At 36.2% G+C, this 22,264-nt stretch overlaps 1 protein-coding gene across 1 annotated transcript in view; it reads left to right on the top strand.

Annotated features, from left to right (window-relative positions):
• The window catches only part of KDM4C (lysine demethylase 4C), a 218,205-nt gene extending 196,773 nt beyond the window's left edge, over positions 1 to 21,432 (top strand). The window contains exons 19-23 of the mRNA XM_081319370.1: positions 2,400 to 2,585; positions 3,517 to 3,687; positions 14,375 to 14,494; positions 18,644 to 18,736; positions 20,375 to 21,432. Of these exons, the coding sequence (XP_081175496.1) occupies positions 2,400 to 2,585; positions 3,517 to 3,687; positions 14,375 to 14,494; positions 18,644 to 18,736; positions 20,375 to 20,551 (747 nt within the window). The 3' untranslated portion in view covers positions 20,552 to 21,432. The remainder of the gene's footprint in view (positions 1 to 2,399; positions 2,586 to 3,516; positions 3,688 to 14,374; positions 14,495 to 18,643; positions 18,737 to 20,374) is intronic.
• The last annotated feature ends 832 nt before the right edge of the window (positions 21,433 to 22,264 follow it).

The raw sequence follows: 22,264 nt of genomic DNA on the forward strand, positions 1-22,264 counted from the left end.
GTTTCTAAACAGCTCATATAGGCTTTGAACCATCATTACTCACAACTGTCCTCAATAAACTGATCTCACTGCATTTTACCAAGAAAAGGAGGCTGACTTTATCTTATCTTGGTATATATTGCCTACTTTTGCTGGATTGTTGGAGATTGCCTTGACAAGTCCATGCAATATTCTTGGCAAGTTTTTCCCCAAAGTGATTTGCCATTGCCTCCTACCTAGGGCTAAGAGAGAGTAACTGACTCAAAGTCACTCAGCTGGCTTTGTTCATAAGGTGAGACTAGTACTCCTGGTCTCCCATTTCTAGCCTGATGCCTTAACCACTATACCAAACTGGTTCTCTAGTATATTATTACAATACGTTATATATGAAGTAGCTTCTGGAAGGTGTTTAAAATTATAAGTGCTGAAGAAAAAATCATTGGGTTAGTTCAGGAATTTAAATTAATTGGAAATTAAACTTTATGAGAAAATAAGCTTTATATACAATTTCTAGATTTAATCCAAAGTACTTGCATTAATTTATAAAGCCCTTACCACTGTCATTTTTGGATGGTTATTATAAAAAATATCAATAGCTAAAAGGTTCAGAGGTGGAAATCACAGAATATATAATTTCTTTGTTGCTCCTTTTATAAAAAGATTCAAACTCAATTTATCCTATCTTTGATCAGTAGATATTGTGATTGCTCAGACTTGTCATATGTCCAAAATGATGATGATGCTACTACTACTACTACTACTACTACTACTACTAAAAATAATAATAATAAGTTGGAAGGGACCTTGGAGGTCATCTAGTCCAACCCCCTGCTCAGGCAGGAACCTTATACCATTTCAGGCAAATGGCTGTCCAGTCTCTTCTTAAAAACCTCCAGTGTTGGAGCATTCACCACCTCTGGAGGCAGGTTGTTCCACTGGTTTATTGTTCTAACTGTCTACATCTACTTACAGATGTCCTGCTATTTGTTATGCTAATAAAGGCATGTCAAACTGCCGGCCCACAGGCCGGATGCATCACGTCGAAACCGCACCCACCCCATTGCCAGCAATGGGGAAAAAGTTGCAATATGTGACACGACGCCACGTGACATTGCGAGTTTGACATCCCTGTGTTAATAGGTTGTGTGCTGTAGCATGTAAAATCTGCCAGATTGACCACACAAAATCTTGCTGTTTAGGTGTATTTTATGTAATTTTAGGTTTTAACATATTTTATGTACAATTAGATATCATATTTACAACCTAGACTTAGATTACCTTTCTTTGACTTTATTTATTAGTCCTAGTCACTTTACGGATGTATTTCAATTTTAGTAATGGATTTTTATTTACTGGTTTCTAAAGCTAGACTGTTTTAGGACATTACAGACTACTTAAGGACATATGTCCAGAATAAAAACTGCTTGATTAAAGACTGAATTTACAAAATTCCAGTTGATTTTTGGGTCCATATAGATGCAGGGGTTTATTTTTTACTTATGCACATTTGCTGAAATTGGTAAATGATACATTTTTGCATTTATATCTAGTCCTTAGAACATAGACAGGTCATAATTAGGGATTTTTCTGTCAGTGGCTTCTCTACATATAGTATTATCCCCCTAAATATTAATTTAGTATCTATTTTGCTATAATCTTAATGCAGAATACTGTTCAGTAATATTTATATTTACATATTAAGAACTCTGCATTCTATTGAACTTGATCTATGATAGGATTTAGGGTTATATATTGAATCTCTTTTGTTTTTACTAGCTTTTGACTGGTTTCAACATCACAACATCACATTTCATTTTATCTACTTAATATTTTTTTTTAAAAAAATGGATTCTTGTTTTTTTTTAAGTTTTCAGTTAAGTAACCTTAGTTCTTGTACTTTAGCATTCCTTCAGAGCTGTATTTTTGTTCCTGCCATTCGCTTAAAGCAACTGGTTTTGTTGCTCTTTCTAGAACAAAATAATTTATTGAGCCAATGTGCCAAGATAACAGAAAAAAATAACAGCAAAGAAATATTACAGATATATGTGAACAGAGAGCCAGCATATCTGAGAGGTTCTGTATAAATACTACATCAACAAAAGTGTAAATCTCCAGATATTTACAAAATCAAATTTAAGTACCTTACCCGGATTTCTCCTGTTGTACAGAAATTATTTTGTATCATGTAGTTGATACAGGTATGTTTGCCACCAAAACATTTAATTTTGATTAATTTATACATTTCCTTTTAAATATTTAATATCTAACAGTTATCCAACTACCGTATTCTCTGCACCACATTCTAAAACACATGACCAGTTGGGTTCGGGTAGTAGCCATAAATCATGGATCATATGTACCTGCTAGTCAATATTCAAAATTAAATCTCTGGAAATCCTTCCTTCCATTTGTACCTGCAGAAATGTATCTTCTGTCGACAAAGAATTAAGAAAATATCTGGTGCTTGCATCCAGTGCTCTTATGGACGTTGCCCAGCTTCATTCCATGTCACATGTGCTCATGCTGCTGGGGTGTTGATGGAACCAGATGACTGGCCTTACGTTGTCTACATCACGTGTTTCAGGCACAAAATAAGTCAAAATGTGGTAAGATTTTATATACCATTGTTTTCTACATTGTTTTAATTTAGACATATTGTTGCTGTCATTATATATCCTGTTACAACCCTCCAAGCTATTAGAATAGGAAAATGCCAAGACTACATAGGTCAAGAGGTAAGAAATGAAGATTGTTTAATGAAATGCTTAAGAGTTCATTTAAGCTGCTGATTACATCGCAGCTATGTTGAGACTCCTTTCTTTTTCTTTTCTTTTTTTACAACTCAAACTCTCAGCTATATAACCATGGGATATGATGGAGGTGCTCAGAAAATTTGGCTGATTTGGTCAAAATGAGAACAGCATTATAATGCCACAAATTTTACTTCTTTCAAATGGGTGGGTAACATTGGATGCATCTGAAGAAGCAGCATAGTTGGCATCACAACGCCACACTGTTGCCCTTGTCACTCTGATTACCCCTTGCTTCTTGCAAATGCCTCTGGCTTAAAGGACCTCCCAAGAGATCCTTAGGTAAAAAATAATAATTTGATGGCTGTAGTCAGATGAGCATTTAGTGCTATAGTTGGAGACTATAAACAAAAGAGGATTTCTAGAAACACAAATGCCAAATGGAATTCAGAGCAAGCCACAAATTGAAGCTTTGCTGAATGTTGCATGGATTCGGCTCTCTTCCTTCATCCAGCATTATTAACCGGACCATCCTCTGTGAAAATGCTTCACAGAATACAGTGGTGGAAAAGGTGGGACTGAGGAGCTAGATCCAAACATACCATGGACAAACCTATAAGTAACTTAGATAAAGTATGCTTTTTACAAGTTTAAGTCTTGATCTGACTTAGATGAGGCAATCTGAGAATTTGTAAGAGTTCTTTAGGATCCAGTGAAACAAACTTAGGAAGAGAGAGAGAGAGGGAGATGGTATTTGAACTAATTATATTGTTTTAATCTTTTAAAGAAAACCAAAGCCTTTGAGAAAGCAGTCTCAGTTGGGCAAACTGTCATAGCAAAACACAGAAACACACGCTACTACAGCTGCAGAGTAATAGAAATTATATCTCAAGTTTTCTACGAAGTTATATTTGATGATGGTTCCTTCAGTCTGGATACCTTCCCTGAAGATATTGTAGTAAGTATTTATTTTAGAAAGTTTTATTCTTTTATTTTTTTAAAGTTAAATCAGAAAAATTGAACTATTTTTTTCTGACCTTTCAACAGAGATAATTAACTTAATATTCTGTTCATGTTTGTTATTTCTTGCAGCAGAAAATTATCACTTTCTCAGGGGCTTCCCAACCTTGTTTGTGCTAATTAGTAGCTACCATTTCTCCAAATGAATAGCAACTAATCTTTCAAAGTCTTTTAATTAAATAAGAAATATGCTTTTAATAAAAGATATTAGAGTGGGAATTCTACATGTTGTAGTGTCTCAGAGAGGTAATATAACAAAATTCCTTGATGAATTAACCCAAAACTTTAATGTTAAAATACATAACAGGCAACGTGATTCACATGAATCGAGTAAGATATTGGGTTTACATGTTTGATTATTGTATTTGTAAACTGTATTATCAAATGATGCTTAGTTGGAATAAACAAAGTGGCACTGTTTTTTTGCCTTTTGCAATAAGTATACTTACATCAACATTTTAGCAAGAAGTTAACAGCACTACTTATTGGGGTGGTATGTCTTTTGTTTACATCTGCATCAAAGCTTGAGCTGTGGGAGAAAATAAAAACTGCTTGCTATCCAAATGGGATAGTGTGATTTGGAGCTAAGAAAAAATGTAATCAGGTCTAGATATGCCTCAGTGCTTCTCAGATAGTAAAAGAACAACATATAATTGTTTGAAGGAAACACCAAAGAACTTTTAGATTCCTTGGAGAAATCTTTGGGTGCTTTCATTAGATAATATACCTGTAGCTTCAGTAACTGAGAAGATTGAAAAAACTGCTTTCCTAATCCATGCAGTGTGCATATCAGGTAAGACTTGTTTATCAAACGTTGTGCAAAAGCAGTGTTGCTGCTATTGAAGAAGCTATTTCTCTAATCTGTTTCCCTGTTCGGCTAGCTCACAAAGATACCAAATGCTTTTTATGTGTTCAGGTTACTGCACAATTTCAGTTTAGTTCACAACTGCATTAATGTGAGACCAGCTACTATTTCCTATTTGTGTATATTTTGATGAGAATGCTAGGAAAAAAAAGAGGTTTAAGGATATTAAACTTTATATTCCTTGATTATAGGAACACAAGTGAGGCAGTATGTTTTCCCTAGAAGGCATTTGGAGTGAATATTAATACAAGAGGAAAACTATAGTTGGGAAAGCTGGTTGAAATAATTCAACATTAATAATTTTTTTAGGCTTATAGTTACTATTTAATGCCCTTGTTTTTATATTAATAACAGGAGAAATATGTGGGCTGAAAATTTTGGCTTAAGCTATACCACTAAACATAATAGGTAGCTGCTATACTTTTCATAACCTGGAGTGTGCTACACAGTGTGTAAACCGTGAGATGGCCTTGTTGATTAGATTATAAATTTCAAATGAATATTCAGGAAGTGGTGATTTTTTTAAAAAAATCTAAAACAACGAAAATCAAAATTACAAAGACAATTTTAATGTGATTTTAAGAAGCAATATCTGAGAAGTTAAACCGTAGTATTGTTGTGGGTTATTTGATTACTAAATCCATAATTATTTAGTACGCACAGTCACTCATGCGCTCGTGACCTCCCGTTTAGACTACTGCAACTCTCTCTACATGGGGCTGCCCTTGAAGACCACTCGGAGGCTTCAGCTGGTGCAGAATGCGGCCGCGCGAGTTGTGATGGGGGTTTCCCGATACTCCCATGTTACACCTCTACTCCGCGAGCTGCATTGGCTTCCGGTTGCCCTCCGGGTGAGATTCAAGGTGCTGGTGATGACCTATAAAGCCCTAAATGGCTTGGGTCCGGGATATCTGAGGGAACACCTGCTGCCAGCATCAAGTTCCCTTCGTCCAGTGCGCTCCCACAGGGAGGGTCTTCTCAGGGTGCCACCGGTAAGAGATTGCCGGCGGGTAACACCCAGGGATAGGGCCTTCTCAGTGGGGGCGCCTGCCCTTTGGAACCAGCTGCCAGTGGAGCTGAGGACTGCCCCCGACCTCCGTTCATTCCGCCGGGGCCTGAAGACCTGGCTCTTCGAGCTCTCTGGCCCAGGCTGAGGATTAATCTTATTTTAACTGGGGTTTTATTTAGGCAGGGACACATATAATTTTTTTAAAAATTTGTTTTTAACTTTTGTATTTTGGTTTTTTAATCACCATGTAAACCGCCCTGAGTCCTTCGGGAAAGGGCGGTATATAAATGTAATAAAATAAATAAATAAATAAATAAATAAATAATCTCAAAATCCAGTAACTCAGATTCAAATGAATAACTTCTTGTAGACTGAGTTCTTATTATTTTATTAAATACATTATTAATAAATTGGTACTCATTTCTAAATATTTTATCATATTGATGTTGCCCTTAAAATAAATATATGGTTTAATCAAACAAATTAAAAGCAGTTTATTTTAAAATTAAATACATTCAGGATTCTCTTTGAATTGAAACCCACCATAGCATCTCCATAATCATAACTGGCATTTTAATTTTTCTGTCTATCAAGCTTGTTTATTGTATGATATTTTAATACAATCTCAAATTCAACACACTGGTTAAGAACCAGTTTAGGCATCAAGACCATTATGTTCAGAAAAAGAAATCACACAGACTACCTAGAGAACTTACATTTATTGAGCCAATAGCTACACGTCTCAGTTTGTAAAGGCAGATACCTTAGACTATCTGCCTAGGTTTCTTTTCCCCCACTTTGTTTGTCTATTAATTTTTTGTTTGTGGGAACAAGGGGAAAAGTATTTTAATGCAGAGGATTGTCTTCTTTCCATGTCAGATGTTGAAGCAGCCTAATATAGAACCAGCCTGGTGTAGTAGTTAAGGTGCTGATCAGGAGACTGTGAGTTCTAGTCCTACCTTAGTCATGAAAGATAGCCGGGTGACTTTGGGACAGTCACACTACCTCACATGGTTGTTGTGGGGAAAAATAGGAGGAGAAAGGAGTGTTAGATATCTCACTGCCTTGAGTTTCTTATAAAGTAAATAAAGACAGGATAAAAATCAAATAAAATATGTTTCTATCTTGCTTTCTGTCACACTTCTGCCTTGTCAGCCTTGCAGTTACAGAAAATTGAATAGGTCCTGGTACATGGTCCAACAGTCAAGGAATTGGGACAGTCTTAGAACAAAAATCCACAGTTAGGAAGTTTACTTTTGTAAAAGAGAGGCCCCCCTCCCGCCCTCTCCCCCCTGTGTGTGTGTCTCTCTCTGTGTGTGTGTGTGTGTGTGTGTGCATGCATATGTATCAGAAGGTTACTATTTCAGTTTATAAAATTGTGATTCTGACACCTTATTTGAATGAATTGGCATTTTCATGAATCCTAGGAGAATTTTTCTAAAAGCCTGTGTGTTTTTGTTTGGTCTCATCTCAAAAATATCCAATATACTTACATTAAACAATGCAGTTCTCCTGAATATATAACATTGTTCAGTTAAATTCATCTAGCTGGTTGTAGCGCTCTTAACATTAATAAAAGATGTATTACCTCATGACATAGTTGTACTAATACAAAGAAATCAGCCACAGCAGCAAATTAATTTTAATGTATACATGTATGATTCATTTGGTCAATCTTTTCCAAAATGAATATTTTCTTATCTGCAAAAAAACCCCTATCTGAACAAAAATATAGGGATACTTTTTCCTCTCTCTCTCTTTTTTTTTAAAATCAACATTAATACACAAAATCCTTAACAGAATTATGTTGACTCTAATGAAACCATATCCATTCAATAGAATAGTCCAGAGATCCTTCAGTGAGATGAGAATGGCAGTGATTAAACTTCACCTTTTAAGGTTCTAAACTCATCGGCCATAAAAAAATGGAAAATATGTAACAGCAAAAGTATATAACAAAGAATTTTTTGTAAAGGCTACTTTCCATTTTTGAAATACATTTACATTTCATGAAACATCAAAATCGCTATCTTTGGTTTCCTTTGTATTGGAATTGTGGACCTGTTGTGATCATATATTTAACAAAATGCCAGTATAATAACAAGACAGCTTGAGACATTGTTTAAACATAATAATGTTCTCAGCTCCATGGCGTTCGTTCAGAGCTAAACATATATATTTGTTGGTTTTGAAAAATGTGTGACTTTATACTTTATAACTGCAATTTACAAAATATAGCCGAGAGAGCAATTGGTATACTGTGAAAAATAAATATCTATGAATACATTTTAGGTACACACAGAGAAATCTCCAAATACTGTTGTTGATAAGGTGACATATGCTTCAGTTTTTAATAAGTACCCATCAACTACTAGAATTGGTTGATTGATTGATTTCCCACTTTTATTGTTTTTTATAAATAACTAACATACTAACTAATTAGGCAGCTAACATACCTAATATTCCTCCCTCCTCCTATTTTCCCACCACAACAACAATTTGCGAGATGACTTGGGCTGAGAGATGGTCAGCCAGATGGTTTTTCATGGTTAAGGTGGGACTAGGACTCACCACTCCTGGTTTCTAATCTGGTGCTTTAACCATTAGTCCAAACTGGCTCTCATTAAGACATTAAGGTTGGATTCCCACACATGTAATCCATTATGCCAAGGATGCCTTTATGCCCCTGGACAATCTTACCTACCCAGTTCTCTGTCCACTTGTCCAGTCTTTCTTTTCTTTCTTTCTTTCTTTCTTTCTTTCTTTCTTTCTTTCTTTCTTTCTTTCTTTCTTTCTTTCTTTCTTTCTTTCTTTCTTTTTTTTAAGGAAGTTGACGTGTTGCAAAACGTTACTATCTGGAATCATTTTTATTTCAAAGAATGTATAGGACTCCCAAAGTAATCACATAAGCTTTCTAAGTGAATAAAAATGATGGGTTGGCTTAGAGGTCCTAAATCTGAGTTGCAAAGATATGGACAACTACTAAATGGCAGCAAAGAATTAAGACAAACCTGTATCTCTTTGTGTCTGTGAATGGTAACCTTAAAAAATGGGATCAATCATTGAGAAAAGGGAGCAAGTTGCACAGTGGGTACGTGGATCTAGAGGCAGTATCAGGTTGTATTCTAAAAAAAATTGTGTGTTATGTCCTTCATGGTAGCCATTTTGAAAATGGGCAAGGCCTTCCAGTAGTATTTGACAAAAACACTTGAGAATGTTTGGTGTTCTCAAAATTCCCGATGAGCCCACTAATCTAAAAAGGTATGGTATCTTAAATTATTCTAGTTCTGCTAGCATTTACTTTTCTTATTGTTACCATTTTCATATTAAAAATACATTGATAAGGAATAATTATTTAAGATTGGAATTCTCCACTATCTTTTAATTTTTTCTCTCTCCTGTCACTGTTTCTCCCCCATTAAGCAGCATATATTTTTTTTAAAATCCCATTTATATCCCGCCCTTCTCCGAAGACTCAGGGCGGCTTACAATCTAAGAAGCACAAATCAATGTGCTTAGCAATAGCCTTCATTCTATGTATATGCCTGCTTATTAGGGCTTTCGGCCTCCCCCAAGCGGCATTTTACAAAGTCAGCTTATTGCCCCCAACAATCTGGGTCCTCATTTTACCTACCTCGGAAGGATGGAAGGCTGAGTCAACCTTGAGCCTGGTGGGTCTCGAACCTGCACTAATTGCAGGCAGCTGGTGTTACTTAAGGAGGCATTAGCCCACTGCTCCACCAAGGCTCTTGAATTATGTGATGGCAGTATAAATATAGCAACAGTGGTTCAAAAATATTGATTTACTGTTTTTTTCTGCAATGTATATAATTTATAATTTGATTTAATAGATTCAATTTAATAGGGCCACCTATTCTGAAAGACTCTGGGTGGCATACAAAATCCATAAAAAGAGAAAAACAATTAAAACCCATAAAAACAGGGAGCTTGTACTAGTACAACTAGAACCCTACTCTAAAGCCCTACTCAGTGCAGGATTCCAGTTTCCTGTTTAGTCAAATCTTAATAGTAATAGAGGTTTTACTAGTAGGAGTATATAAATTGCAATAAGCCTATTTCTGAAATAAATGTGTTGGGTTTGAGTTTTTAATAACAATTGCATCAATCCTGTTCTTTAGGAAAGTTCAAACACAGCTTTCAGGTGAATGTATACTGAACAAACTGAAACAGCAACTTGTATTTAGAGTGTTAGTTGTATGGATTTACTGATATGGGAGCTGATTCATTATAGAGTTAAAGCTAGTGGACTAGAAATTGGGAGACTATGAGTTACGGTGCATCCTTTGGAATTAGAATTGGCTGTGTGACTTTTGGCGATTTCCAATCTCTCAGTCCAGCCCACCTTGCAGGGTTGTTTATATTAGTGTTTCTGAACTTCCAAAATATTAATATGTATAAACTTCAACTCTCAAAATTCTGGGTGTGGAGCTCTACACATCTTCCAGTTGCTCAAATTGAGAAAAACTGATTTATTTCACGTTGAATTGTATAAGATGGGATATAAATTAAATAATGCATTCAAATTTACATTCAAAACCAAATGTTAAGATGAGTGGTTTATATTGAACTAGCAGTTTCCGTGTTCTGATGTTTGAATAGCTTGTAGATTTTTCTTTCTGGCAGATATACTATTAGTATTCAGAACTGTCCAAAAGTATATTCAAGAGATCAATTTTGTTTCCATGTAATTTTAACCACTCAGAAGGAATTGTTCTCTGGCAATCTTTCACAAAATTTACAAACTATGTTGATTGTTTTCTGGAATTAAAATTTAGCATAGTTTGCAAATTTTGTGAACGACCAGGGGGATGGGATTGGGGTAGATGGGAAGAGTTCCCTTACAAGAATATATCAATGGAGCAAAACTAATAAAACAAAAGTTTTTGCAAAACAACAACAACAACAACAACAACAACAACAACAATCATCATCTTCAAAAACCCTACTTAGCTTCACAGGTTTCATCTACTTTCTTATAGTGCATAGAAAATGTAAGGCCATTTTGCCGGCCTTTAAAAATGTTTCTTATAACAGTGAAAAACTCCAATGTCCATAATGGGATAAAAATAATTCTGTAACTGTCTTGATGCCTCCAACTAAAGATCTGTCTTGTCCTGCACTTTGTTTTCAACAGGGGCCGGTCAGATACCTTTGGGCTCTGTCAAAGAAATGAATAGCAGTGTATTGTCATTTGTTCCTACCGTGGTATCTGATATTTTCCTTTTGAAACTGAGCTTCCTTTTAACTATAGTGATTTAGAGATCTTAATGGATTGCTCTACTAAGAGCGGTAGAGATAATCAGGAATAAAATGAAGAATAAAAAAAATGCTACTATCCATCAAAAGGACATAAGGCAGAAATGGACATTCCACGATTAATGGAGCACCTTCTCCCCCACAGTTTATTTGTGCTCCCTCAGATCAACTCCAGATCTGACAGCATGGTACCAAATTGTGACTGTGCAAACTGAGTAAAATAAGGATGGGAATGGGCATAATAGGCCTATAGCCAATGCACTACTACTTGCACTCCACCAAGATCTTGGTTTCTTCTTTTTTATGACATTAATATCTCTGTGAAAAAAATTCCTACAGCCGCTATTGGATCAATAAGCAAAGTTGCAGTCTCCAACTCATCAGGAAGTTCCTCACATGTTATAGGTGAGGATCCGCTAATGGAACAAAGAGTGTGAGAGGGAGAGACTGCCTAGGTTAATGAGGAAAAGCAAAGCAAAGTTCATTATAGCATTGGAGTGAAGAAGCTATTCTGAAATCTCTGCATTAAGATTCAGACAGTAGGAGGGAACATCCGAAGAGATCTGCAGCTGTGGGTTCATAATGCACTGCCAAATTAAGCGCTGTGTCTACAATCCACATTTCATGAAAGCCGAAAAAACTGCTCTAGAGCACTGGGATTTTAAACTGAAGGATTGTGCAGTTTCTCATTCTTTTTGAGGGAGACTATATGGTAAATCTTTTTTTCCCCCTCATCTTCCCTTAGTTATATCTAGTGCAGAAGAAATTATATAACTTTGAAAACTATGGTTGACTTGTTTATCTGGAATACACAGAAACATACACTCACACATGCTTACAGATAAATACAGATTGTGTTTACACAGACATACACATTTTTACAATATGTGCCCCCCACAAATATGAAGGTAGAAGACAAGCACGATTCAATCAAAAGATCTATCTTCATAAAATTCAGAAGCAGATTTTAAACATTTCAAAAAGATTCCAAATCCCTTTTGACAGCATGTTCAAGATAATGAAAAGTTAGATTTAATATCAGTACTTCTCTGCCTTTATTGCATTGGCATATCGCTACTCCACAGACCTGTTTTGGGTCGCATGTGCCCTCTTGGGTGGGTAAAGGGGGCATGGAGAACCTTTTACAGGGGGCATGCAGAAGAATTTGCACAGCATCTACCAGATATAGTTGCTCAGATTTGTTCCCAGTTGTTCCTTTACCTCTTAAAGAGGCCTTGGTTCACCCTCTCCTCAAGAAATCATTGTCACACACACACACACCCTCCCATGCTACACAATTTTCATCTAGTATCTCATTTCCCTTTCTTAGGGAAGGTGGGGGTGAAGGCGTTTGCGCAACACTTCAGAGGGCCTTGGAGGAGCAGATTATTTTGATCCTTTTTAGTCAAGATTCCATCTTGGAATGAAGTCAAGATTAGTCAAGACCTGGGTATGGGAGGGAAACAGCATTGGTCATGTTTTAGCCTAGGTGAGGTGAGGGTAATGCAGCCATACTTGTCTACTTCTCAGCAACTTACAGTACCATTGGCCATGGTATTCTTGAGGATTACTCATTGGGTGTGGGTGGCATGGTGTTGTGCTGGTTCACCTCCTTTCACTGTCAGTTCCAGTGAGTAATGATTAGGGAGGGAGAAGATGTTCTGCTCTAGGCCCTACTATATGAAATGCCACAAGATTTGGTGCTCTCTCCCCTCTGTAACATCTACATTAGGCCACTGGGTGAGCTCATCGATGGACATTATATATCCATTAACATATGATGCAATTGGATATTTTTACCCTTGGCAAATGAAGCCATGCCATGAATGTCTTAATCTGGTGACTGGAGACTTTGAGGATCTAGATGGGGAATAACATGCTTCAGTTGAACTCTGGCATAACTGAGTAGGTTTGGATTTTGGACTTCTAATTGATTCCAGCTCTGTGCCATCTTTGGTGTTGAATAGGATTGAACTGTCCTGGCACACCCATTGCACAATCTGCTAGTCCTCCTAACTCCTGCACAATGAGTTGGTGACAGTTGTAGCCAAGAAGGCCTTTGCACAGCTTCATCTTGTATGCCAATTGACCTGTTCCTGGACAGGCAGGCTCTGCTTAGTCACTTATGTCCTAGTCACCTTCAGATTGGAGTTCTGCAACATAGTCTTCATGGGGCTGCCCTAAAGAGTATCCCGAAGTTTGAGCTGGTACAGAATGTAGCAACGTGGGCAATTATTTGCATTCCTAGAACACCACATGTTACACCTCTGCTCCACAAGTCACATTGGTTGCCTGTTTGGTTCTGGATCTACTTCAAAGTGCCGGTTTAAATCTTCATGGCATGGGCCTAGACTAGGGGTCGCCAACCTCTGGGCCGTAGCCCACTAGTGGGCCGTGAGCTATTTAAACCCGGGCCATGGAAATGGTGGGCGAGCATGTAGGCATGTGCATCCCCACTTGCATGAGCAGCAGGTGAGCGTATACACATGTGCTCCTTTTCCGTCAGCGGCCTGTGTGCATACACAGTGTTCGTGCAAATGGAGCTGCACATGTGCGCTTGCTAGCCACTCGCACAGAACCATCCCCTCTCTACCCTTTGCCAGTCTGCAAAACCGGAAAGGTTGTGGAAACTCCTGAACTGTCTAAGGGACTGATGCACCTCATTAAATCTGGCAGCGAAGATATGCTATGAGTACCTTCAGCTAGGGACCTACATTTGATAAGTTCCAAGGGAAGTGCCTTTTCCTTTGTGGCACCCACCTTATGGAACATTCTCTTCTCCCCTCCCCTGAGATTAAATTGGCTCTATCCCTTTTGACATTCTGAAGTCCCTCAAGACCAGGTTATGTTATCAGGCCTAGTGTTCCCAGAGCTTAGGTGGCTCTATTGCTGAGGTAGTCATTTTTTATGCTCTTCGTCTAGAGTTGCATATTTATAATATCTTTTAATGTGGGTTTTATATTTTTTATATTTGATGTTTTTACATTTGATGTTTTATTTGATGGTTGTATGCTGCCCAAGGACACTTTATTTGTATGGGCAGCTATACATATTTGATAGACAGACAGACAGACAGACAGACAGATAGGGAGTATAAATATTTCACAAACTGAAACAATGCTACCTTCTCTTGTAGATGCTGAGCAAGTACATTTTGTTAGCTTTAAGAAGAAATCTTCTCTGTAGCCATAGTCCCTTCCCTTGTATTCTGTGGTGCATGACAAGTCTTTCTATGACAATATCTATGCATTTGATTACATTTTCACACATAATCACCAATATGTGCGTGTGTGCTCTTTAGACTTTTCATATATGCTGTTTGTAGCAGGCATTTTTTTCAGAGAGGAAGAGAAGAGTGTAAGACCATGATAAAAACAAGAATCTCTTCTCATTTCGGTGTTTCTCGTTTCCTGTGTTTTTCACAAGTTATCCTTTAAGTTATTGATTGAACATGTTTTTTTTCTTTTCAAATAGAGCAGAGACTGCCTGAAGCTTGGCCCACCTGCAGAGGGAGAGGTTGTTCAAGTGAAATGGTCAGATGGAAAACTTTATGGTGCAAAATATCTTGGAACCAACGTAGCATATATGTACAACGTAAGTTTCATTTATTATTCCAAGATACTCATATGTTTGGGATTATTTAATAATAGTAACTATTTTTGTTAATCTTGTTTTTGTAGTTCTGAAGAAGCTAGAACCAATTACTGAGCAGCAGATTGAGCTAGATGACCCCATAACTTTTGCTTCTATGAAATAGTACGCTGTACTATGATGTTATTTCAAACTTGGAATTCTGTATATTCCAGTCCAATGGCAAGAATTTTCTAGCTTCATTTATTTTTAAAGTAGCACAGTTCCTTGCTTAGAGTGGTAGGAAAGGTAGTCTTCATGCAAAACTATTTATCAATAAGTCATAGAAATTTATTCTAATATATAATATTCAGATATTCAGCTCAACATTCTAAAGCAGATCCAGAGGAGTTTTGTCTAACTCCTGTCCATTTCTGTTAAATTTTCATCACTTTGTCCATGTGTTAGTGTTATGGAATTCAGCTATAAAGTCAACACATGGTGTATAATATACACTGCTACTAGTATAGTTATATTTTTATATTTATGTACCGGTAATAATCTTATTACAGCCAGTATTTTAGTGTTAAATATTGAAGAAAGGCTTATTTACACATCTATGCAACCCCTATAAGTAATTTTTCAAAATGTGTAGATTCTAGATACTATAGGATTAAAAAGAATATATTTAACAAACTTTAATGACTTTTGAAAACGTGGCTGCCATGACTTTCAGAAATGTAGAGAGTTAAATTTTGTAGGAAAAAATACAAGCCCAAACGTTAGCTCATTATCATTTTCTAATATAATCTTTTGGCATGTGTGAGCTTATGACAGCAACTAAATTTCTGTATACTAATCAAATACTTTACAGAAATTCCAATTAAACCACTAATTAATTATGTTCTAATACAACAAAGACAAATAGAGCTAAATAGCAAATGTAACTGATACAATATTGTGTTAGTGGTTTTATGTTATTATGTGTGTAAATCTCTTGAGGCTGATATCAATTAATATGGACAGTGATTGACAAACCTGGTGGTTTATAGTTGCAAATAAATCCTAATTCAGATTTGGACTCATTGGGAATATATTAACATTCTCTATATTAAACCCAGCTGAATAACTGTTGCTTGTTATTAGAACTCAACAATTTGGAGTTATTTTCCAATTTATTTTCAAGTAACAGCAGTGGCACATGGAAAAGTTGAAAATGTATACCAAGATGACTTCCTCCAGATTAGTAGTTGCTTCTGATTTGTCCATTATGGGTAATGTTAAGTTTTCAGAACTGAGTTGTTTACTAATAACTTCTAATAACTCTGAAATAACTCCAGGAAATCACAGGCCCATCTAATAATTTTCTCTGAAATCAGAGGGAATATAGTGAATTACATTGTAATTTACCAGAGACCCACTTTGGTTAACCTACAAGGCTAGAAAGTTGGAAATTCTTACAGCTGGGTGACCTTGGGCCAGTCACTTTCTCTCAACCCTGGAAAGAAGGCAATGGCAAATCACTTCTGAATTTTTTGTGTAGAAAAGTGCTTTGACTAGTCAAAATGGTCACCAGGAGTCTAGTTTATAGACCCTACAAAATTGAGCTTCAGCTGAGGAGAACCAGCTTCAAATCTGACTTAATTTATGACAATCACTTTTTCTCAGCTTGCTGCATTTCCTCAGGTTGATGTGTGGATGGAAGATCCCTATGTGTACTGTGTTGCATATAAGATGGGACAAAATGCAACACTAAATAATAAAAAAATTAGGTTGGCTCTAACATTACATGGAGGTTAGGAGCAGAGCTGGTCAATATAATTTTAAGAATTCTTCTCATATATGCTTTAGGTGAATTTGAATAGGATTTACATTTTCCTGTAGAATTTTTTTGTATCTGAATTTTTTATAAAATATAATTAATTTAATAGGATCTTTGAACTTTTTTAAAAAATGAATTTGGCTAAGAATACAAAATAATTGTAGAGGTACAAATTACCACATCTGTTTATTAAAAAATGGTATCAAATAATTTAGAACTTTTGGAAGGTACAACTAATGCAGCAGCAGCAGCAGGCAAGCAATTTAGCATTCCTTACACCTAGCTACATTCCCTTTTTCATTTGCTGCTAAAGAAGTTCATACTGGATTAGATCTAAACCTAAGCATGATAAAGCTTTTCATCTTCTCAACAGACTATTTTAAAGATGTTCCATCAGATTCTGTTAACTGGCATTTCCTTTAGTGTCACTCATACCTTCTTCCTTTTGACATAAGTCTTCCATAACCTTGAAAACAGAAAGATTAATGCTTATCACTTGGAAAATTGGAGGAAAATGCACCAAGCTGTTTTAATATGCTGCATAACTGTTTGAGTGCTTCGGCATTTGTGATGGAAAACTTCCATGTGCAAAGTACAGTCAGCTAAGATATGTTTTCTTATGCAGACACCTGCTAGCCCCACTACTCAGGATTTAAAGATTTTGTGCTAAGAAAATTCTCTACTACCAGTCACTGCTTCTACATTTAGGTCAAATGTCTTTTTGGAATAGAGATCTAAAACCTTGGGTCAGATGTTATGTGGTGAAGAGAAACTCTCTTTTTACATGTTTTCTGCCCACTCTCCTAGGGAGGTCTGACAGACTAGACATCTCCTTGTGTGTTTTGCTCTTAGCCCAACTTCTAGTTATCCACTAAGTGACTCAACATTGTATATTATTCTTTCTGTAAACCTGAATAGACATGCCAACTTGGACATATTCGTTCATTCTGGCTAGAAATAAACCATACTCAAGGCCCTTGGAAAGTATCCCAGAATTACATTCTTTCTTAGAATCACAAGTGATCCTTAGTCTAGGCTTGAGAGCTTTCACAAAATGGAGGAGCCGAGATTCTGGCCCTTTTAATAAGCTTAAAGAAAAGTCCTATAGCGACAGTCTTATCTTTGATAAAACACTTCACTAAAACTTCCCCTTTTAACAGCTGTTTGTTTCAGAGATGTTCCCAGTTTTTGGCTTTGGCAATCTAAAGATGGGAAATCCTTCCCTCCCAACTTTTATAGATGTCTGTGCTTTCATTCATAAACTAAAAAAGCACAAACAAAAGCACAAAGAAGCAGGCTAAGTAAATTTTCCATTCAAATGTTGTATTAAGTCATTGTTCATATGTTGTCTAGCATCTTTATCTCATTTTGGGGGCTCAATAATTATATGGTTGGTCTAATCTAGTCAAGGCTACCTTCCTTACTCTTTACATCTACTTACTGGTCACACCGAACCCCAAACTAGCAGATGACTACAGCAGTTTCATGTAGATGCTAAAGGAAAGTAGTACCTGAGGCATCCCTCGAGTGAGAACCATGGATGCTACCTTTCCTCGTCTGTCAACACCGACAGGAACTGACCACTGAGGCGGGAGATGAGCCACTGCATCAAAGTGTTTCCTAGCCACAGTTGATCCAGAAGGATACCACAGTTGTCAGTAACAAAAGCTGTTGAGAGGTCAAGAGCACGAGGGTGGATGCACCACCTCCATCCTGACTCTGCTACAGGTTACAATCCAGCATAATCAGTGTTGTCTCTCTACTATTTCCCTGGTCTGAAACTAAACCCCATCCAGCTAATCCATTTTGTCCACGATTTTCAGCAACTAGCGTCCAACCGCATTCTCAACAACTTTCTCTACAAAGGAGAGGTTGGAGATAAGATGATAACTGTCCAGTATACAGGGGTCCAGGGTTGGCCTCTGCAAAAGGGGGCTGTAGGAGATAGTAAAAAGAGAAATTTTGCTTCCTTTTATATTGCTTTCAACTCTTGTTATTGTGGCATTTGTGTTGCCCAAAAAAGTGAAAAGATGTGCCCAGATAAATTATGGAGAAAATTAAATAAATCTTTTAGATGAAGCTTACAAATATCATTCTGCATTTTGGCACAATTTAGAAATAATAAAATACATTATCCCTTTTTCTTAACTGCTTATTGTACTTTTTAAAAAGCCTTTAATTTTAATGTCTTGACATTTCCTTTCCTTTATAGTATTTATAGTATTTTTTACATGATTGTTTCATCATGGGGATAATACCCTACATACGAACAGCTGAAATATTTAGTTAGTTATACTGCCACATGAAAATAACAGTTAATAATTATTTGATTAATTCATTTATTTTATCAGGTAGAATTTGAAGATGGCTCACAGATAGCAACAAAAAGAGAAGAACTTTACAGTCTTGATGAAGAGTTACCCAAAAGAGTGAGAGCCCGTTTTGTAAGTATTTGCAAAGAAAGTGTTAGAGCTACAAATCTGGACAAAATTTCACAAAGCAAACCTTTGACATACATTATAATGTTAAGAAATGTTTATAAAGATTCAGTACTTTTATATTATTGCCTAAATGTCTGCCAGTGTTAGAGATCAAAATTAACATCGGTTTATAAATATATGTTCCCTATCACATTGAGGCAAGCAGGAGGAAAATAATCCAAGAAGAATGTGATGGTGGAAATTATATTGCTTATTTATATTATAAAATTATGTGCCTCAAGATTCCTGAGGTCTTGTACAAGTATATAGTTTAGTTTCCCTTGACCATGCAAGCATTTACTGATATTTACTGTACTTAGAAATATATCCAAGCAAACAATAATAAAAGGAAGTTGGCACTTCTGTATCACAAACAAACTTGCCATACAATACTTCTTATTAAAGCTAACCCCAATTTATATAATTGCAGCTAAACTCTCAGTTATAAACTGTCTTTTCTACCCTACACCTGTTGTAAAACAATAGTCCAACTTTCTCCAACTTTCTGGTTCTCCTCCAATACATTGAACTAGAGCTAAGGGTAGGCAGACTGGCTTGATTGCTTTTCTCAACAATGCATTTTACCAACAACATATTTGATGCCAAGTTGTTTCTATATCAATGTATGAATTTGGCATGAAAATGTGTGTAAATATGTATTTGTATAAAGTAGAAGGTACATGAATATGCAGGTTTTACAGTCATTTTTCTGTAACATGGTGTGGATGGATTGATCAAATTTGTAGATTGCTTATATTTGTCAAAACAACTTCTCATCCATTTCTATAGCTGAATTGTATTCCATCTCTGCTGCAAAGCAATGTTTTGGGGAAGGTTACCGCAGCCAAAGTATTCTTTTAGGAACAAAATATGGTGGCATTTTTGTGCAAGCGCATATCTAGTAGATTTTTAGGCAAATCCATACCTTACATAGATATTCATAATAATAAAAGTAGATAATTTCCTATATAGCAGCAATATTTTCAAAGCAACAGAAGACTCTGATAAAGCTTTTTATTCATGTGTACAGTGGAATTGTGAGAGCAGATTCCCAGAAAGAAAGATATCAAATAGGAATTACATTAATTGGTGATATTTCTAATCTACGTGCTTCAACAACTAAGAAACTAATATATTTCCAGTTTGGGAAAGATAACTTTTGAACAGAGAAATAAATTGTTTAGAGGAAGGAAGGAAGGAAGGAAGGAAGGAAGGAAGGAAGGAAGGAAGGAAGGAAGGAAGGAAGGAAGGAAGGAAGGAAGGAAGGTGTATGTTGTGTATATGTGTAAGTATAAAAAGAATCCAAGAACTGTTCATCAGAAGACCTTAGGATAAGATACAGTTAGCACTTCATATCCCATATTTGTTCTAGATAAAAATACCTTCGGCATATAAAAATCTGCAATATCTGACCTAGACTGCGTCATATGATGGCTGACTCTGGGGTGAAGATAGACTGTGGCCATTAAATCTGAAAGGTTTTACCCTTTAAGAGGTATATAGGATTTATATTAAATAGATTTGTTTTATATGAAGGCAGGAAAAAAAACCTGTCAGGAGGGGCTTTCTATTGTGAAATATATTCCCAGTCTCTGTTTTTAGTCTACAGCTTCTGATATGAGGTTTGAAGATACGTTCTATGGTGCCGATATTATCCAAGGACCAAAGAAAAGGCAGCGGGTATTGAGCTCCAGATTTAAGAATGAGTACGTGGATGACCCCGGCTACCGCAGTTTCCTGAAAGCCTCATTCCAAAAGAAGTGCCAGAAAGGACTATAAAAAAAAAGGAAAGGGTTCAGGTTCACTTTCTCTTGGGGTATGAAGAGCATGAATTTACTTCCTGCTGGGCAAAGAAAAACAAATGTAAAATGTTTGAAGATATGTTCTCTTATTCAGGCGTCTACCGAGTGATTAAATGGATTAAATAAATGTATATTGAGAAGTTTTCTCCAAAGTATTCGGAATCCTTTGAAATGTCTTGATCTAGGGCTCCAGTGTGGGTTTACTTTATTAAACATTTGAATCAATTTGCTTTGATCAACATCAGTTTTGGAAAAGTGTTGACTAGCAGGAGTAAGAGCTGCAGTCAGTAAGTGCTTTGCCTCAATTCCTTGATACTTAAAAATTACCTATCTAGATAGGAATCTTCGTCCCCAAATGATTTGTACAACTTCCATCAGTTTTAGCTTCCTACAGCATTCGCTAAAACAAATGCAAGTATAAAGAGCATTACAATCTGTAAGTACTGTGCTATCATCACTTTGCACAGGGCTTTTCACACTATTTATCCCTTTGCTACTTACAGTACTACTAGTAGTACTCTTTGGCTAGGTTTCAGTTAACATGGGATTTGGGAGGTGGTATTAATAAAAGACAGGTGTTTTTAATGAATGATATCTTTAGGAATGGAAAGGGCATGTATATTTAAAGGGGGATATTTTTGGCATCTATTTTTAAACTTTTTTTTCAAGATATTCTTGGGGAAAGAGAAAGCAATTTGTACAATAAATGCCTCATTGTGTTTATAAAATTACAGTTTACATATCTTTGCTTAGCAGGCCAGTTTTGAATTAATGTAATATAGAAAAATAATTTTGTCTTCCCTTTATAAATAATAGTCTGCAAATGTAATAGGGTTTGAAATAAATAAATGATGTCTCTTTGCTTATTAGAGTTGCAATATGTGTTCTATAACTTCTAGAGAGCAATCAAAACATTGCTGGTCTTTATATCTTTCCAAATAACTTATATAATTACTAGACAGCCTAGTTACACTTACAAATTTAACTCCCAGTATGGAGTAAACAATCAGAACAGACAGAAATAATTTTATCAGCAAAATTCAACATGACAAGATCCCAAGAGTTCACCATCCCGAATGGCTCTGCCAAGATACCATTTTGCTAATGTTACAGTAGCAGAAAAGAATAGTTTCTTGTCGTTATCATGCAATAAGTTTTAAAATTGTTTTAACCAGTTTTTCAGTCCTATTTCTTTCCATATATATCCTGCAACCATCTTCTTATAGGTGGACCAAAGAAGCCATGTTCCTCCTAATTAGAGAGAATTTAGCAATTGCTGAATTAACTATACGAATCACTTTCACATTATTTAGATTAACCAATTCAAATGGATTACTAAGTACAGTAAATTGAAAGTTCTCCAGGATGTTCAAGGATACTGAATTCTGACAGCATCTCTAAGTGGTCTCTGTAAATCAGATTAAACTTTGTTATGCAGACAGGAACGTCAGGTGGAGTTAGGGGTGAGGGAGTCAAAAGAGTAGATAGTCAGGACCACCTAATGAAAGCCCTTCCCCTTTTGTATATGTGTCAACATTGCATAGAAAGGTTGTCAAAGCCTTATGAAAGGCAAGCAAGGGATGTAATTATCCAGATATACTACTCGATAGGGCAGGTGCAGCACAGAGAAAACATGTTTCCAAAATCACACGAGAGCTTATTGCTTAAGTGATGGGCCCATGGCCTGCTA

The sequence above is a fragment of the Vipera berus genome, assembly GCF_964194415.1.
Source record: "Vipera berus genome assembly, chromosome: 2".
NCBI lineage: Eukaryota > Metazoa > Chordata > Lepidosauria > Squamata > Viperidae > Vipera > Vipera berus.